The 17,499-nt window shown below is 59.2% G+C and overlaps 1 protein-coding gene across 4 annotated transcripts; it reads right to left on the bottom strand.

Moving 5' to 3' along the window:
* Positions 1–326: 326 nt before the first annotated feature.
* On the bottom strand, positions 327–16,799 carry LOC132381836 (interferon regulatory factor 8-like). 4 transcript variants are annotated; one of them, XM_059951451.1, is made up of 9 exons: positions 16,662–16,799; positions 12,152–12,336; positions 9,967–10,150; positions 9,449–9,570; positions 8,432–8,546; positions 8,094–8,156; positions 5,318–5,692; positions 3,003–3,118; positions 327–1,558 (listed from the first exon to the last, which is right to left on the bottom strand). In XM_059951451.1, the coding sequence occupies exons 2-9, from the start codon at positions 12,326–12,328 to the stop codon at positions 1,361–1,363; spliced, it is 1,350 nt and encodes a 449-aa protein (XP_059807434.1). In that variant the 5' UTR covers positions 12,329–12,336; positions 16,662–16,799; the 3' UTR covers positions 327–1,360. The 4 variants fall into 4 exon arrangements, with proteins under 4 accessions (XP_059807434.1, XP_059807437.1, XP_059807436.1 ...); XM_059951454.1 differs by having other exon boundaries at positions 8,094–8,153; positions 16,585–16,700; XM_059951453.1 differs by lacking the exon at positions 16,662–16,799 and adding an exon at positions 16,585–16,609 and having other exon boundaries at positions 9,449–9,567.
* Between the last annotated feature and the right edge of the window lie 700 nt (positions 16,800–17,499).

Raw genomic sequence — 17,499 nt, forward strand, 5'->3', positions numbered from 1 at the left:
TTCCTGGACTGCGTGTCCACGCCCGGTTACCTACTATCCAGACTGAGCCTTGGGAGCGTTTGCACCCGCTTCCCCCCATCTCTCCCCTCATCTCACTCCATCAACCCCTACCCATCCTCTACACACTTAGCCCTGTTAGAATTCGGACTCCTTCCCACCCACCCCACCCCAACATCTCCCTGTCCCCGCTCCCATTTCACCCCATCACCACCCCCCCCCCCCCGGTTATCGACTCCTAGGCATACACCTCAATTACGCATTCTGAACATACGACAAGCATGCATGCATCTACTGGGGGGAGGTGACGGTGACAGTAAAAAGACAGATTCAGAAATTATGTAGTTTATTATAAACAGGTAGGATTACAAAGAGACATCGAGCTTCACAGTATATACAGTTATCAACCCCCCACCCCCTTCCCTCACTGAAACTCACCTCACGAGATTAGTGGGGTGGGGGGGGACTGAAGGGTCAGGAGTCACCCTTAGGAGAGTGGGCAGTGGTGATAGGAGAAGGGGAAGGGGAGGGGCAGAGACAGGAGAAATGTTCCAGAGAATTTGGGGTGGGGGGTGAGAAATAGGGAGGACAAAGGGGAATGGGGGAAAGCCAGGAAGGAGAGGGGGCAGAAGTGCGGGCTGGGGAGATGCGGAAGGTGAAGGTGACAGGGAGGGAGAGCTTTCAAGGGAGACAGGAAGACAGCAGGGAGAGGGGTAGGTGTAGGGGGAAGGGGAAGGAGAGAGGTGAGCATTAGAGGAGTTGGGGACAGATGGGGAGAGAAAAAGGAGAGATTTGAGGGATGAGAAGAGTTTCTGATGCTTGACCCATGGGATTCTGGGAAGGGCCAGACTTTCGGAAGTACATTACATTACCGGAACAGTGGAATTCTGAGAGTTTGCAGCTGTGGGAGAGAATGATGCAGATCCAGTCAACAGGGCCAGGATCCAATGGCTTCAAGTCCCAGGCCTGCGAGAGGTCCCGGGCCGGAGGTCATGTGCGAGAGATGGGGAGGGGGTGCGACAGGCCATGCTCAGGCTCTGCGTCTGGGGTAGAGGTGGGCATTAACAGGACGTCCCAATCATCTCCCCAGCCTGCCCTCTCCTCCACGTGCCATCCAGCCTGTCGTCATGGCAACGGGACTGCCCGCCACAGTGCCTGGGCTGTTTTTTTTCCTTGAGACACTCCCTTGGTTCCAGATTTGCCCCCCCCCATGCCCCATGGTCAACCTCTGAGGCTAGGGTGGGGGGGCAAGGGGGAGGAGCAAGCTCTGGGGTGAGAGATCATGCAAGCCAGACCTAGGGTCAGGGGTTACGGCACCCCGGTTAAGTGCTATGAAGTTTAGGCTCCAGTTGGTAGTTTGGGCTCAGGCCTGAGATGACATTTGGTCAAGCCAGAGTGTGCAGTGGCCTGGCTGGGGCCTGTGAGCTGGTAAAGAGACTGCCAGATCCTGGCAAAGGGCCTCGCCAAAGCTGGCTTCTGTCAGAGGCTCAAGGAGCAGGAAGGAGGTGTTCTGGATCTCCAGCTCCTGATCCAGCAGCTGCTTGGTAGCAATCTGGTGAACCTGGGGAGGGAAAGAGAGCACAGTCAGCCCCTGGATTACAGCTGGGGGGGGGGGGGTTGCAGCACAGATGCTCTGGGAGGGGTTGTTGATCAAATCCCGGAGCAGAGCAGGAAAGGAGTCGGACTGATCCCAGAGCGGAGTAGAATGGATCCCGGAGTGGAGTGGGAGAGGAGTCGGACTGATCCCAGAGCGGAGCAGGAAAGGAGTCAGACTGATCCCAGACCGGAGTGGAGTAGAATGGATCCTGGAGTGGAGCGGGAAAGGAGTCAGACTGATCCCAGAGCGGAGTGGGAGAGGAGTCGGACTGATCCCAGAGCGGAGTGGGAGAGGAGTCGGACTGATCCCAGAGCGGAGTGGAGTAGAATGGATCCCGGAGCGGAGCGGGAGAGGAGTCGGACTGATCCCAGAGCGGAGCAGGAAAGGAGTCAGACTGATCCCAGACCAGAGTGGAGTAGAATGGATCCTGGAGCGGAGCGGGAGAGGAGTCGGACTGATCCCAGAGCGGAATGGGAAAGGAGTCGGACTGATCCCAGAGCGGAGTGGGAAAGGAGTCAGACTGATCCCAGACCGGAGTGGAGTAGAATGGATCCTGGAGTGGAGCGGGAAAGGAGTCAGACTGATCCCAGACCGGAGTGGGAGAGGAGTCGGACTGATCCCAGAGCGGAGTGGGAGAGGAGTCGGACTGATCCCAGAGCGGAGTGGAGTAGAATGGATCCCGGAGCGGAGCGGGAGAGGAGTCGGACTGATCCCAGAGCGGAGCAGGAAAGGAGTCAGACTGATCCCAGACCAGAGTGGAGTAGAATGGATCCCGGAGCGGAGCGGGAGAGGAGTCGGACTGATCCCAGAGCGGAGCAGGAAAGGAGTCGGACTGATCCCGGGGTGGAGCGGGAAAGGAGTCGGACTGATCACAGAGCGGAGTAGAATGGATCCTGGAGTGGAGAGGGAAAGGAGTCGGACTGATCCCAGAGCGGAGCGGGAAAGGAGTCAGACTGATCCCAGACCGGAGTGGGAGAGGAGTCGGACTGATCCCAGACCGGAGTGGGAGAGGAGTCGGACTGATCCCAGAGCGGAGCGGGATAGGAGTCGGACTGATCCCAGAGCGGAGCGGGAAAGGAGTCGGACTGATCCCAGAGCGGAGCGGGAAAGGAGTCGGACTGATCCCAGAGCGGAGTGGGAAAGGAGTCGGACTGATCCCAGAGTGGAGCGGGAAAGGAGTCTGACTGATCCCAGAGCGGAATGGGAGAGGAGTCGGACTGATTCCAGAGCGGAGTGGGAGAGGTGTCGGACTGATCCCAGAGTGGAGCGGGAAAGGAGTCGGACTGATCCCAGAGAGGAATGGGAGAGGAGTCAGACTGATCCCAGAGCGGAGTGGGAAAGGAGTCGGACTGATCACAGAGCGGAGAGGGAGAGGAGTTGGAGTGGAGTGGGCTGACGTATCCCTTACCTGCACGGTGATGAGTTTGCTGTCGATGGACTCCTTTTCGCTGAACTCTTCCCCGAAGCAGAGGGTCACCTGGTGCTGAGGCAGCACCCCTTTACCTTGCCGATACTGCTCCAACTCTGCAGCAAAGCACAGGCAGCATTGGAAAAGAGCTCACCTCCCCCGACTTTTCACCGACCACTAACCCGGCCCCCGACCCTTTCACCGACCACTAACCCGGCCCCCGACCCTTTCACCGACCACTAACCCGGCCCCCGACCCTTTCACCGACCACTAACCCTCCCCCAATCCTTTCACCGACCACTAACCCTCCCCCGACACTTTCACCGACCACTAACCCTCCCCCGACCCTTTCACCGACCACTAACCCTCCCCCGACCCTTTCACCGACCACTAACCCGGCCCCCAACCCTTTCACCGACCACTAACCCTCCCCCGATCCTTTCACCGACCACTAACCCGGCCCCCAACCCTTTCACCGACCACTAACCCTCCCCCGACCCTTTCACCGACCACTAACCCTCCCCCGACCCTTTCACCGACCACTAACCCGGCCCCCGACCCTTTCACCGACCACTAACCCTCCCCCGACCCTTTCACCGACCACTAACCCTCCCCCGACCCTTTCACCGACCACTAACCCGGCCCCCGACCCTTTCACCGACCACTAACCCGGCCCCCAACCCTTTCACCGACCACTAACCCGGCCCCCGACCCTTTCACCGACCACTAACCCTCCCCCGACCCTTTCACCGACCACTAACCCTCCCCCGACCCTTTCACCGACCACTAACCCGGCCCCCGACCCTTTCACCGACCACTAACCCTCCCCCGACCCTTTCACCGACCACTAACCCTCCCCCGACCCTTTCACCGACCACTAACCCGGCCCCCGACCCTTTCACCGACCACTAACCCGGCCCCCGACCCTTTCACCGACCATTAACCCGGCCCCCGATCCTTTCACCGACCACTAACCCGGCCCCCGACCCTTTCACCGACCACTATCCCAGCCCCCGACCCTTTCACCGACCACTAACCCTCCCCCAACCCTTTCACCGACCACTAACCCGGCCCCCGACCCTTTCACCGACCACTAACCCTCCCCCGACCCTTTCACCGACCACTAACCCGGCCCCCGACCCTTTCACCGGCCACTAACCCGGCCCCCGACCCTTTCACCGGCCACTAACCCGGCCCCCGACCCTTTCACCGACCACTAACCCGGCCCCCGACCCTTTCACCGACCACTAACCCGGCCCCCGACCCTTTCACCGACCACTAACCCGGCCCCCGACCGTTTCACCGACCACTAACCCTCCCCCGACCCTTTCACCGACCACTAACCCTCCCCCGACCCTTTCACCGACCACTAACCCTCCCCCGACCCTTTCACCGACCACTAACCCTCCCCCGACCCTTTCACCGACCACTAACCCTCCCCCGACCCTTTCACCGACCACTAACCCGGCCCCCAACCCTTTCACCGACCACTAACCCTCCCCCGATCCTTTCACCGACCACTAACCCGGCCCCCGACCCTTTCACCGACCACTAACCCGGCCCCCGACCCTTTCACCGACCACTAACCCGGCCCCCGACGCTTTCACCGACCACTAACCCTCCCCCGACCCTTTCACCGACCACTATCCCAGCCCCCGACCCTTTCACCGACCACTAACCCTCCCCCGACCCTTTCACCGACCACTAACCCTCCCCCGACCCTTTCACCGACCACTAACCCGGCCCCCGACCCTTTCACCGACCACTAACCCGGCCCCCGACCCTTTCACCGACCACTAACCCTCCCCCGATCCTTTCACCGACCACTAACCCGGCCCCCGATCCTTTCACCGACCACTAACCCGGCCCCCGATCCTTTCACCGACCACTAACCCGGCCCCCGACCCTTTCACCGACCACTAACCCAGCCCCCGACCCTTTCACCGACCACTAACCCGGCCCCCGACCCTTTCACCGACCACTAACCCGGCCCCGGACCCAGCCTCACCTTCCTCTGGACCCCCCCGCCTGACCTCTCCAACCCCACAATCCCCACCCTTGTACTCTCAGTTGCAACCAGCGGTATCAACTTTCCATTCTGCCCCCCCCCCCCAAGTGACCAACACAACCTCCGTCCAGCCCCTCCCCCCACACACACCCAACGCCCGTAACCCCAGGACCAAACCGTGAATCCCACCCCCCCACACACACCCAACGCCCGTAACCCCAGGACCAAACCGTGAATCCCACCCCCCCACACACAGCCAACGCCCGTAACCCCAGGACCAAACCGTGAACCGCCGAAGGTTACCGACCTTCCTCGAAGACTCTGCGGTCGAAGAGCTTCTCGACGCGGGCCCGCTCCAGCTTCCTGGGCTGGTTGGTGCACGCCGGGCCGGGCCCGGTCCAGAAGACGCGGCCCTGGCAGAGGCGCTGGGCGAAGATGCCGTGGGCGTTGCTGTCCAGCATCACGCCGCGCTCCAGGAAGTTGAGGAGCTCCGCCGTGGCCTGGCGCTTCACGGGGTCCCCGATGCAGGAGGCGGGCGGGAAGCACAGCTTCTCCAGGGACTGGGAGCCGAAGGAGGCGGCGGGCGGCTGCGCCGTGGACGAGATCTTGCAGCCGTGCCGCGTCACCGCGCTGCTCACCTCCACGCCGCCGTACCGGAACGAGACGAACATGGCGTTGGGCTCTGCGCGGGGAGAGCAGGGCAGAGGCTCTGAATTAGCACAGGAGGGCCCCACAAAAGTGAACCCGATCCCTCCCCTCGCCCTCCGGAGCCCCAATGAACACAGGAGTCTGTCCACCCTCCTGAGCCACACCTCCAACCCCTCGCCCCAAGCACAGAGGCTCCGGTCGCAAGATGCTGCGGGACGCATCAACCCTCCCCCTCTATCGAGGACATCTTCAAAGGCTGCATCCATCATTAAGGACCCCCACCATCCGGCACCTGCCCTCTTCTCACTCCCATTACCACCAAGAAGGCACAGGAGGCAATGGTTCAGGAACCACTCCTTCCACTCTACCACCAGACTTCTAAACTGCCCATGGACCCACAAACTCACCGCTCCTCATCCACGTGATTTGTAATTTATAATCACTGGAAAACCATGAGGTAAAGGAGCAGGATTAGAGGCCATTCAGCCCATCAAGTCTGCTCCGCCATTTCATCATTTTCCATTTTCCATCATCATCCATTTTCCTCTCAGCCCCAATCTTCTCCCCGTATCCCTTCATGCCCTGACCAGTGAAGAATCGATCAGCTTCTGCCAGAAATACACCCAACGCCTTGGTCTCCACAGCTGCCTGTGGCAAAGAATTCCACAGATTCACCACCCTCTGGCTAAAGAAATTCCTTCTCATCTCCGTTATAAAAGGACGCCCCTCTATCCTGAGGCTGTGCCATAGAACCATAGAACATTACAGCACAGAAACAGGCCTTTCTTGGCTGTGCTGAACCATTTTTCTGCCTAGTCCCACTGACCTGCACCTGGCCCATATCCCTCCATGCCACCTCTCATCCATGTACCGGTCCAAGTTTTTCTTAAATGTTAAAAGTGAGCCCACATTTACCACTTCATCTGGCTGCTCATTCCACAATCCCACCTCTCCCTGTGTGAAGAAGCACCCCCCCCCCAATGTTCTCTTTAAACTTTTCCCCCTTCACCCTTAACCCATGTCCTCTGGTTTTTTTCTCCCCTAGCCTCAGTGGAAAAAGCCTGCTTGCATTCACTCTATCTGTACCCATCATCATTTTATATACCTCTATCAAATCACCCCTCATTCTCCTATGCTCCAGGGAATAAAGTCCTAACCTATTCAACCTTTCTCTGTAACTCAGTTTCTCAAGTCCTGGCAACATCCTTGTAAACCTTCTCTGCGCTCTTTCAACCTTATTAACATCCTTCCTGTAATTCAGTGAGCAAAACTGCACACAACTGGTCTGAGACTCTCCCACCACTGGAGACATCCTCTCCACATCCACTCTATCGAGGCCTTTCGGTAGGTTTCAATGAGGTCACCCCTCATTCTTCTGAATTTCAGTGAGTAGAGGCCCAGGGCCATCAAACTCCCTTCATTTGACGAGCCCTTCAATTTTACGGGAGGCAATGGCAAACCAATTCTGTGGAAGAGTTGCCAAGAGCAATTACAGTCACAGAAACGTCACATGACACGGCGCACAATGAACGGACAATTGTCGTTCTAGGTTTCGCACCGTACTGCTGCCACAAAACAACATATTTCAGAACAACAACCCTGAGCCCGCTTCAGGGACATTTTCGGCCCTTCCTCCATCAGGCCGACGGAATCGTCGCTGCCCTCCCTCTGCTCCTTCCGACACTCATCCCCTGCTGAACTCCCAGGAACACACCCTCTATTCCCACCCGCCGGGTGCTGCCCACTCGGAGTGCAGTCAGATCCCACCCGTCCGTCCGAGCGTCTGGCCCATCGAGGGTCTTTCTGTCTTCCTTGTTCAGTAACTCTGCAGCTTTCACTAAACTCTCTTATTGCCTCCCTTTACCTGCCCACCTGCCCCTCTGCACCCACCGCTCCCTTTGCCCCAGCTGTCCCCCTCTAACTCTCCCCTACACCTCCCCTCTCCCCTTCTCTTCTTCCTATCACCCTCTCCTTTCTCAATGTCCCTCCCCCTCGATTCTGCCACCCCCTCCTCTTCCCCTCTCCCTCATTTTTCCAGCCTCCCTCGCTCTCCCTCTCTCCCAACCTCCATCTCTCCCTCTCCCTCCACCTCTTACTCTTCCCTCCTTTTCTCTCCCCTTCTCCCTCCCTCACTTTTCCAGCCTCCATCCTCGCTCTCCCTCTTTTCTCCCCTCCCACCTCTCTCTACTCCCATCTGTCCACCTCTTACTCTCCCCCCTCTCTTTCTCTGCTCCCTTCTCCCTGGTCTGCAAGCTGAACCTTTAAGGACATGACAGTATCTCCGAGGTCACTAAGGTCCTCACAGATGGCTCCCCCCCAAAATCTCCACAACTGCCCCGGCCAAACAGGGCCATTGAGGTCCAGGTAATGCCCATCTCATGCCCCGCACCCTCCTGCCCCCCCCCCAGTCGGATGCCCCAGCCCCGATCGCTTACCTGTTTCCACGATGTTGGGTGACACAGGAGCGGGGTCGCAGGTCAGGAAGTTAGTCGAGTCTGCTGAATGGGGGAGGCAGAGAGAGAGTGAGAGGCATATGATTGAAGCACGTCTCCCCCGCTGGCGACCCTCCAGCACCATCAGTCAGGGAGACCATGGTTAGGTACCCTCATACCCGCAAAGAGCCCAGGGGTTCGGTGTTGCCCCATAGGTGGGGCCCGATTACCCCAAGAAGACCCACAGCCTGATTTGGGCCTGGAGTCGGGCCCAGATGGTTTTGGTGCGACTCCCCATTCCCACCCGCGGCCGATAACTGCACTGAGCTGGTGGGACCTACCTTCAGGGCTGGGGTTCATGCTGGAGCCCAGTGAACCACTCTCCCTGCAGCTCTCCTCCTGCGCGGACATCTCCGACCCGGAGCTGGGATCGCAGCCGCTGTCTGTCTCCTCCAGCTGATGAGAGAGGGACGCGGTCAGTCGTTCCGGTGTTGAGAAGTCAGCCACTTCTCGGACATGGGAGAATGAGCCTGCCAGGATCACAGCAGCTCCACCCACCCCCCGCCGGATCCAGGGACACCCGACCCACCCCCCCACCGGATCCAGGGACACCCGACCCACCTCCCACCGGATCCAGGGACACCCGACCCACCTCCCACCGGATTCAGGGACACCCGACACCCCCCCCACCGGATCCAGGGAGACCCGACCCACCTCCCACCGGATCCAGGGACACCCGACACCCCCCCCCGCCGGATCCAGGGACACCCGACCCATCTCCCACCAGATCCAGGGACACCCGACCCACCCCCCACCGGATCCAGGGAGACCCGACACCCCCCCCCCCCACCGGATCCAGGGAGACCAGACCCACCCCCCGCCGGATCCAGGGAGACCCGACCCACCTCCCACCGGATCCAAGGAGACCAGACCCACCTCCTGCCGGATCCAGGGACACCTGACCCACCTCCCACCGGATCCAGGGACACCCGACACCCTCCCCACCGGATCCAGGGACACCCGACCCACCCCCCCGCCGGATCCAGGGACACCCGACCCACCCCCCCGCCGGATCCAGGGAGACCCGACACCCCCCCCACCGGATCCAGGGACACCTGACCCACCTCCCACCGGATCCAGGGATACCCGACCCACGTCCCACCGGATCCAGGGAGACCCGACACCCCCCCCCCACCGGATCCAGGGATACCAGACCCACCTCCCACCGGATCTGGGGAGACCTGGCCTGCCAGGGTCGGAGATTGGGCAGCTGCTCCCCACTCCCGCCGGGGTTGATCGAACAGCCTCCACTGGAGTGTCCCCCACCTCCCGGCCCTCATTCCCCTCCGTCCCCTCACCTTGCAGTTGATCTCGGGCAGGGCTGGGCTGGTGGACACTGAACTCAAACTCTCCTCGCGCGGCGCTTCCTCCCTCTTCAGCTTCACTGAGTCCAGGCTCGGCAGCGGGACAGCCTTCCCTGCTGGGGCGGGGGGGAGATCAGTCAGACCCCTTTGACAACCCTTCATCACACCCACCCACAAAACACCCCGTCCCAGCCACCTCCAACCACCCCAAAATACAGCCCCCCCAGCAAGACTGTGACTCACCCACCCCCTCTGAAAACCTTTGCCCACTAATACCACCTAAAGCAAACCCCTTGAGGTATGTACTCCCTGAAATACCCCTCACTGGCAACTCAACCCTCCCACCCCTCTAAATACCCTGCCCTCCCTAACAGACCCTCACAGTACCCCTGACAAGCCAAAATATTCCACCACGCACACCCCCACCCATTAGTAACCGCTCATCCCACTGGGTTCTGCTTGAAATATTCACCCCCTCACGCCCCACCCTCCTCAAGAGTCCTGGGGCTTACTCTTCTGTGCCCCCTCCTCGATGATGCGGTACACTTTGTAAGGTTCGGAGATATCGAGCTGGGACCTCTCCGGGACTTCCTCGAATTCGCTGCTCTTGTTCAGAGCACACCGCATCCGCGTCTTCCAGGTGGCAGGGTCCACCTTATCACCCTCCTTGTACTTGCCCTTGAACTTGGCCCACGCCTGGGGGGGGGGGGAGAGAAAGAGAGGCAGACGTCCCATTAGCTGCCTCAAATCGTCCTCGACTACACTGAGACCGCAGGGTCGCAGCAGTTCCTCCCCACCGTCCCGTCACTCACTCCCGGGGACAGGGTCAGACACAGGGTGAGGCTCCCTCCACACCGTCCCGTCACTCACTCCCGGGGACAGGGTCAGACACAGGGTGAGGCTCCCTCCACACCGTCCCATTACACACTCCCGGGGACAGGGTCAGACACAGGGTGAGGCTCCCTCCCCACCGTCCCGTCACACACTCCCAGGGACAGGGTCAGACACAGGGTGAGGCTCCCCCCACACCGTCCCGTCACACACTCCCTTCACACCGTCCCGTCACACACTCCCAGGGACAGGGTCAGACACAGGGTGAGGCTCCCTCCACACCGTCCCGTCACACACTCCCTTCACACCGTCCCGTCACACACTCCCTCCCCACCATCCCATCACACACTCCCAGGGACAGGGTCAGACACAGGGTGAGGCTCCCTCCACACCGTCCCGTCACACACTCCCTTCACACCGTCCCGTCACACACTCCCTCCCCACCATCCCATCACACACTCCCAGGGACAGGGTCAGACACAGGGTGAGGCTCCCTCCACACCGTCCCGTCACACACTCCCGGGGACAGGGTCAGACACAGGGTGAGGCTCCCTTCACACCGTCCCGTCACACACTCCCAGGGACAGGGTCAGACACAGGGTGAGGCTCCCTCCACACCGTCCCGTCACACACTCCCGGGGACAGGGTCAGACACAGGGTGAGGCTCCCTCCACACCGTCCCGTCACACACTCCCAGGGACAAGGTCAGACACAAATAAGGGGGTCACAGGACAGAAGATGGGGTCATAGGGTGAAGGGGTGAAGGGGGTGAAGAGGTGAAGGTGAAGAGGTGAAGGGGTGAAGGGGTGAAGGGGTGAAGAGGTGAAGGGGTGAAGGGGTGAAGGGGTAAGGGTGAAGGGGTGAAGAGGTGAAGGGGTGAAGGGGTGAAGAGGTGAAGGGGTGAAGAGGTGAAGGGGTGAAGGGGTAAGGGTGAAGGGGTAAGGGTGAAGGGGTGAAGAGGTGAAGGGGTAAGGGTGAAGGGGTGAAGGGGTAAGGGTGAAGGGGTGAAGGGGTGAAGGGGTAAGGGTGAAGGGGTGAAGAGGTGAAGGGGTGAAGAGGTGAAGGGGTGAAGGGGTAAAGGTGAAGGGGTGAAGAGGTGAAGGGGTAAGGGTGAAGGGGTGAAGAGGTGAAGGGGTGAAGGGGTAAGGGTGAAGGGGTGAAGGGGTGAAGTGAAGAGGTGAAGGGGTGAAGGGGTGAAGGGGTAAGGGTGAAGGGGTAAGGGTGAAGGGGTGAAGAGGTGAAGGGGTGAAGGGGTGAAGGGGTAAGGGTGAAGGGGTAAGGGTGAAGGGGTGAAGAGGTGAAGGGGTAAGGGTGAAGGGGTGAAGAGGTGAAGGGGTGAAGGGGTAAGGGTGAAGGGGTGAAGGGGTGAAGGGGTAAGGGTGAAGGGGTGAAGAGGTGAAGGGGTGAAGGGGTAAGGGTGAAGGGGTGAAGGGGTGAAGGGGTAAGGGTGAAGGGGTAAGGGTGAAGGGGTGAAGAGGTGAAGGGGTGAAGGGGTGAAGGGGTAAGGGTGAAGGGGTAAGGGTGAAGGGGTAAGGGTGAAGGGGTGAAGAGGTGAAGGGGTAAGGGTGAAGGGGTGAAGAGGTGAAGGGGTGAAGGGGTAAGGGTGAAGGGGTGAAGGGGTGAAGGGGTAAGGGTGAAGGGGTGAAGAGGTGAAGGGGTGAAGAGGTGAAGGGGTGAAGGGGTAAAGGTGAAGGGGTGAAGAGGTGAAGGGGTAAGGGTGAAGGGGTGAAGAGGTGAAGGGGTGAAGGGGTGAAGGGGTAAGGGTGAAGGGGTGAAGGGGTGAAGAGGTGAAGGGGTGAAGGGGTGAAGAGGTGAAGAGGTGAAGGGGTGAAGGGGTGAAGGGTGAAGGGGTGAAGAAGTGGTCACCTTGAAGATGGCAGCATCCTCGTCGTGCCTGTAGTCCTGTTTGCCCGCGTGCTTCCAGGGGATCCGGAACATTCCGAGCTTGCGGTCCTCCCAGACCAGGCCGGGGCACAGCCCCTTGTCCACCTGCTCGATCATCCATTGCTTTAGCTTCCGTGTCGATCTCGGGCGGCCTACCATGGCAGCACCTAGGGCAACCATCAGCCAGGGTCAGCGGTGCCGGACTTTCCTCCGTGTCCCCCGAACCCCCGGCCCTTCGACCTCCCACAGGTCCTCAACCCCACTCCGACAGGGCTGCCACCTCACCCACCCCATTCTCAAAGCGCGTCCTGAAACACGTCGACCACGGGCACCGTTTCCCTGGCTCTACTCTCAGCTCTGCAGACCCCCAAATCAAGACCGATGTTTATCGACCATAGTTCTGACTTCAATGCCAATTCCAACCAAAATCCAGGCCCTGGGAGTCAATTACTCCCCAGCAACAGGATCCCTGACCTGCTAAGCAAGGATGGGGCAACGACAACCCCTCTAAATCCTCGACATCGGTAAACCCCCCCCCCCCCAACAAATCTGCTTCCTCAGGCCCCTAACCCTACTCTCTACACATTTGCCGGAGCGTGCTCATGTCCTGCAGAGTGAAGAACTGAAGCCAAGGTTTCCGGGCTCCGTGTCTACGGACTCACTCTCTGCTTTCAATGTCTGCATGATGCACCTGTGCATTCCCTTTCTCTCTTCTGCACGCTGGGCGCTCATTGGTCCTTTTTTTAATGGGTTCTTTCAGGTTTCAGACCGCCTACCGCAAACCAATCTCAGGCTGAGTCGTTTACGTCCACTTTGGTAGAAATGAACTTCGAACTCAACTGCATCCACTGTTTGATCGCGTCTTGATGATGGCCGCTCAGATGACAGCAATGAGATAGAGAGCTTTGTCAAATGGTGTCATGACAACCACCTCAACGTCAGCAGAACAAAAGAGCCAGTCATTGTCATCAGGAAGGTGGGGGAGGGCGTGGTGCACACGCTCCGTGGCGGCCAGATTGTGAAGCCTGACCGCTTCATGTTCCTGGCGGGGAACGTTAGTCACGGCCCGCCGTGGTCCCGGACCCGGTTGAGGTCACAGCCCATAAATATCACCGAGGCCTCCACTTCCCTCAGGAGGCTAAAGAAGTGTGCACGTCTCAGTCAGGCCTTACCAACGTTTACGGGTGAACCACAGAGAGCGTCCTTGAGTCAGGAGGTCAAAGGTTACGGATAGAAGGTAGGAGAATGGGGTTCAGGAGGTCAAAGGTTACGGATAGAAGGTAGGAGAATGGGGTTCAGGATCTCAAAGGTTAGGGATAGAAGGTAAGAGAATGGGGTTCAGGATGTCAAAGATTACAGATAGAAGGTAGGACAATGGGGTTCAGGAGGTCAAAGGTTAGGAGTAGAAGGTAGAAGAATGGGGTTCATGTGGTCTAATAAATCAATCATGATGGAATGGTGGAGCAGACTCGATAGGCCAAATGGCCTGATTCTGCTCGTGTCTCCTCTGGGTGCATTACCAGCTTGGTACGGCATCTGATCTGCAGGAAGCTGCAGAGAGTTGTGCCTGCAGCACATCACACCTTCCTCTTCCCGGGCCGTCAATACTTCTGACTCCCAGCATCGTCAAACACCCCGCCACCCTGGACCTCCTCCCTCTGGGCAGCTCCAGACTCAGGCATGGCCTCTACCCTGCCGTTATCAAGTCATTCAATGTTCCTGAGTGCACTGAGATGGACTCCTGACCTCCTGTCACGATCTTGCACCTTGTCTCCCTGTAACTGTCACGCCTTGCCTGTCCTTCCTCTTTCCACCTCACTGCACCGTGTAACAATTTGAACCACCAGCAAGACCAGCGTTTGGCTTCTCCGTTCATCTGACAATAATGAACTCATTTGCCGTGACCTCGGCAACCCCCAGCCTCCTGAGTCCGGGAAACTACCTTTCCTTTATCCCACATCGCCCTCATTCAACCCTGACCCCACCACGACCTTCCCCAAACCGCCCCGGTAACGAGCGCAGCAACCCCGTCCAGCCCAGACCCCCCCCCCCCCCCCCCGATCCGATGCCGGGTTCTGGGGAGAGCTCAGCCAGCCCCGGGACTGGGGCATGGTCACATCCAGCTTGGAGAGTACGGGGGCAGGGAAGGAGGGGGGCATCGGGGAGCGGGAGGGTCAGAGAGGGGAAAAAAAAGAGGTTTGAGATTGGTCTAGGCGAGGGGGTTGTGAAGGAGGGAATTGTGGATGTGGTGGGGTAATGGAGGAGGGGAGTGTGCAGGCGAGGAGCAGGGGTGAAGCGAGGAGAATGTGGAGGTGATGGAGGAGGGGAAGGGATGGGAGGGGCCGAGAGTGTATGGAATGGTCAGGGAAGTGGGGGAGCGGGCCGAGGGGCAGAGAGGGGGAGCGGGCTGAGGGGAAGGGATGGGAGGGGCCGAGAGTGTATGGAATGGTCAGGGAAGTGGGGGAGCGGGCCGAGGGGCAGAGTAGAGGAGTGGGCCGAGGGGCAGAGAGGGGGAGCGGGCTGAGGGGCAGAGAGGGGGAGCGGGCTGAGGGGAAGGAATGGGAGTGGGCCGAGAGTGTATGGAATGGTCAGGGAAGTGGAGGAACGGGCCGAGAGGAGAAGATGAAGGATGGACAAAGGAATGAGGAGAGAGGAGAGGAGGTGTGAGGCAGCAGGTAAGGGCGATGTCACAGAGCCATCCAGCAAGGAGTGAGGCCATTTGGCCCATTCATCATTGCCAATCCCTCTTGCCTCCATACAGACCCTATCCTCACCACCGTACCTACTGAAGTCCGTGATGAAATGCCTCCTTCCTGTATCTGATTCTCCCACCTCGCTGGTAGCAAGTCCCAGACAGCAACCCCTCACTTACGTCCCCCTTAAAACTCTTCCCTCCCCCCCCCCCCAGCTCCATCCAAATCAGGCTTATTCTCCCCGATGACAAGTTGGGGGAGTCTGGGCCCAGAGGGGGGGGCGCTGGTCCCGTCAGAACGGGGGCGAAGGAGGTGGTGAGTCTGTGGAATCCGTCGTCTCGATGGGTGTGGGCCCCGGGTCAGTGACAGACTTACAGAAGTTCTTGATTCACCATAGTGTCCAAGGATAGGGGGAGGGGTTAGGAGGAGAGAAAAGATCAGCCACTATACAGTGGACTGGGACGAAAGCCCTAACGCTGCTTTACACGTCACGAAACGAGTTGTTTTGCTGCAGCAATTACCAAGCAAACACAAAGGGGAGATGGTGAGATTGTGTTTATGGAATCTGATGGCAGGGGAGGAGGAGGCGTTCCCAAACACGACGCTCTCGCTTCTCACACCCTACCTACACGATCCTCTCTCCCTCTCCCTGCCTCCGATAGACTTCTATCAGGTCACCCCCCTCAGCCTCGCTGGCTCCGGACCCAGTCCAGGCAACGTCCTGGGGAATCCCCTCTGCCCTCTCTGCAGGGAGGTGGGGGCGGAAGGAAGGTGGAGAGGGAGGAGGGTGGGAAGCTGGGACGGAAGAGCAGTCATCACCGCGGCCAGCGCGGCTTTGCCTGTTCGCCCGGGACTCGCAGCGTGAACGGGACTCGCTGGCAGATGCAATAACAAACACGGGCCGGCCTGTGGGCCGAGGCACTCGGGGAGGGAAGGGGTAGGAGAGGAACTAAGTGAGTGAGGGAACAGGAACAGGAGTGAGGGTAAGGAGAGCAGGGAGAAGGGAACAGTGAGAGATGGGTTGGTGAGAGGAAGAGGAGAGGGAGGGAGTGAAGGAAGTGGGGGAGGGATAGGGTGAGGGAGGAACGATGGTGGATGAGGGAGGGAGGGGGCATTGAGAGGGAGAGTGGCATTGAGAGGAGGGAGGGAGTGAACGGGCATTGAGAGGAGGGAGGGAGTGGGGCAGTGAGGGGTAGTGAGAGGAGGGAGGGGACAGTGAGGGGTAGTGAGAGGAGGGAAGGGGCAGTGAGAGGGATGAGGGAGGGGCAGTGAGGGGGTAATGAGAAGAGGAAGGGGCAGAGGGGTAGTGTGAGGGGTAAGGTAGGGGGCAGTGAGAGAGGTGAGGGAGCAGTGAGAGGGGTAAGGTAAGGAGCAGTGAGAGGGGTAAGGTAGGGGGCAGTGAGAGGGGTAAGGTAGGGGGCAGTGAGAGGGGTAAGGTAGGGGGCAGTGAGAGGGAGGGAGAGGGGGCAGTGAAAGGAGGGAGGGAGGGGGCATTGAGAGGAGTTAGGGAGGAAGTAGTGAGAGGAATGAGGGAGTGAGGGTGACGGAAGTGGAAATTGGGAAGGAGGGAGTGATCCGTGGGTAAACAGAGACGGGGTCCCCCGTCGCCCTCTGCTCCTAACGAGGCGCGATCTCCAGCAGACGGGGTTAATAACGAGTCCCGTCCCCCCACCCCCGCTAAACCGTCCCACACCCCATCCAGCCAAAACAAACCCTCCTCACCCTCGCTTCCTGCAATCGACAGGTCTCCCACACCTCAGCCCTCACCTGCCGCTCCCCCCACCCCGACTCCCCGTTACCTGTGGGTCGGCGGCAAGGATCTGGCTGGAAGCGGGGTTCTGCACTGCTCGCGACCCTGCTCCACTCTGAATACACGGTCTCGCCTCCCGCCCTTCTTTATAAACTCGGCTGGATCTTCAGCTTTCTGAGAAATCACGTGACTATCTCACCAAAGCTGCTGTCGTCACGCAGAGGGGCTGGACTGACACAGGAGTCACCCGTCACAACACACTTCCTCACACACACACTCACTCCATCTCACACAAATACAAACACGGTAGAGTCTCTCTCACATTCTCTTCTTTCAGATACACACACACCAAACGCAGGCACCAACACTTCCACACACACACACACTCACTCCATCTCACACAAATACAAACACGGTAGAGTCTCTCTCACATTCTCCTCTCTCAGATACACGCAGGCACCAACACTTCCTCACACACCACACACACACACACATATAAACACCACAGACTCTCTCACACACCTACACACAGAACTGAATTGAATTTCTTACATCCTTCACATACGAGTAAAAAATCTTTACGTTACGTCTCCATCTAAGTGTGCAATCATAGTAATTTATAATAAACAAGACAGCCGATGTTACACAGAAAACACAAAGCACTCTGCTGATACTGGGGTCACAGCTACACGTACGACACGCTGGAGGAACTCAGCAGGTCGGGGGGCAAGATTTAAACTTGTTCACGGTGGGCATACCTGGCCGCGGCGTAGCGGATCGCGGTTGATACTGCCCGGCCTGCTGAGTACACTCCAATCAGTCTGATGGCCTGGTGGAAGAAGCCGTCCCGGAGCCTGCTGGTCCTGGCTTTTCCCGGGTGCTGGCAG

This window comes from Hypanus sabinus, chromosome 26 (assembly GCF_030144855.1).
Source record: "Hypanus sabinus isolate sHypSab1 chromosome 26, sHypSab1.hap1, whole genome shotgun sequence".
NCBI lineage: Eukaryota > Metazoa > Chordata > Chondrichthyes > Myliobatiformes > Dasyatidae > Hypanus > Hypanus sabinus.

Bases quoted from the DNA above. Each gene is read 5' to 3' on its own strand.
- LOC132381836 (XM_059951451.1), bottom strand. From the start codon at position 12,328: ATGGTAGGCCGCCCGAGATCGACACGGAAGCTAAAGCAATGGATGATC. The intron at 9,571-9,966 runs GTAAGCCCCAGG...CCCCCGCCCCAG, and splicing joins CGAGGAGGGGGCACAGAAGA to CAGGGAAGGCTGTCCCGCTG. The intron at 5,693-8,093 runs GTAAGCGATCGG...CTCCCCGCGCAG, and splicing joins ACCCAACATCGTGGAAACAG to AGCCCAACGCCATGTTCGTC.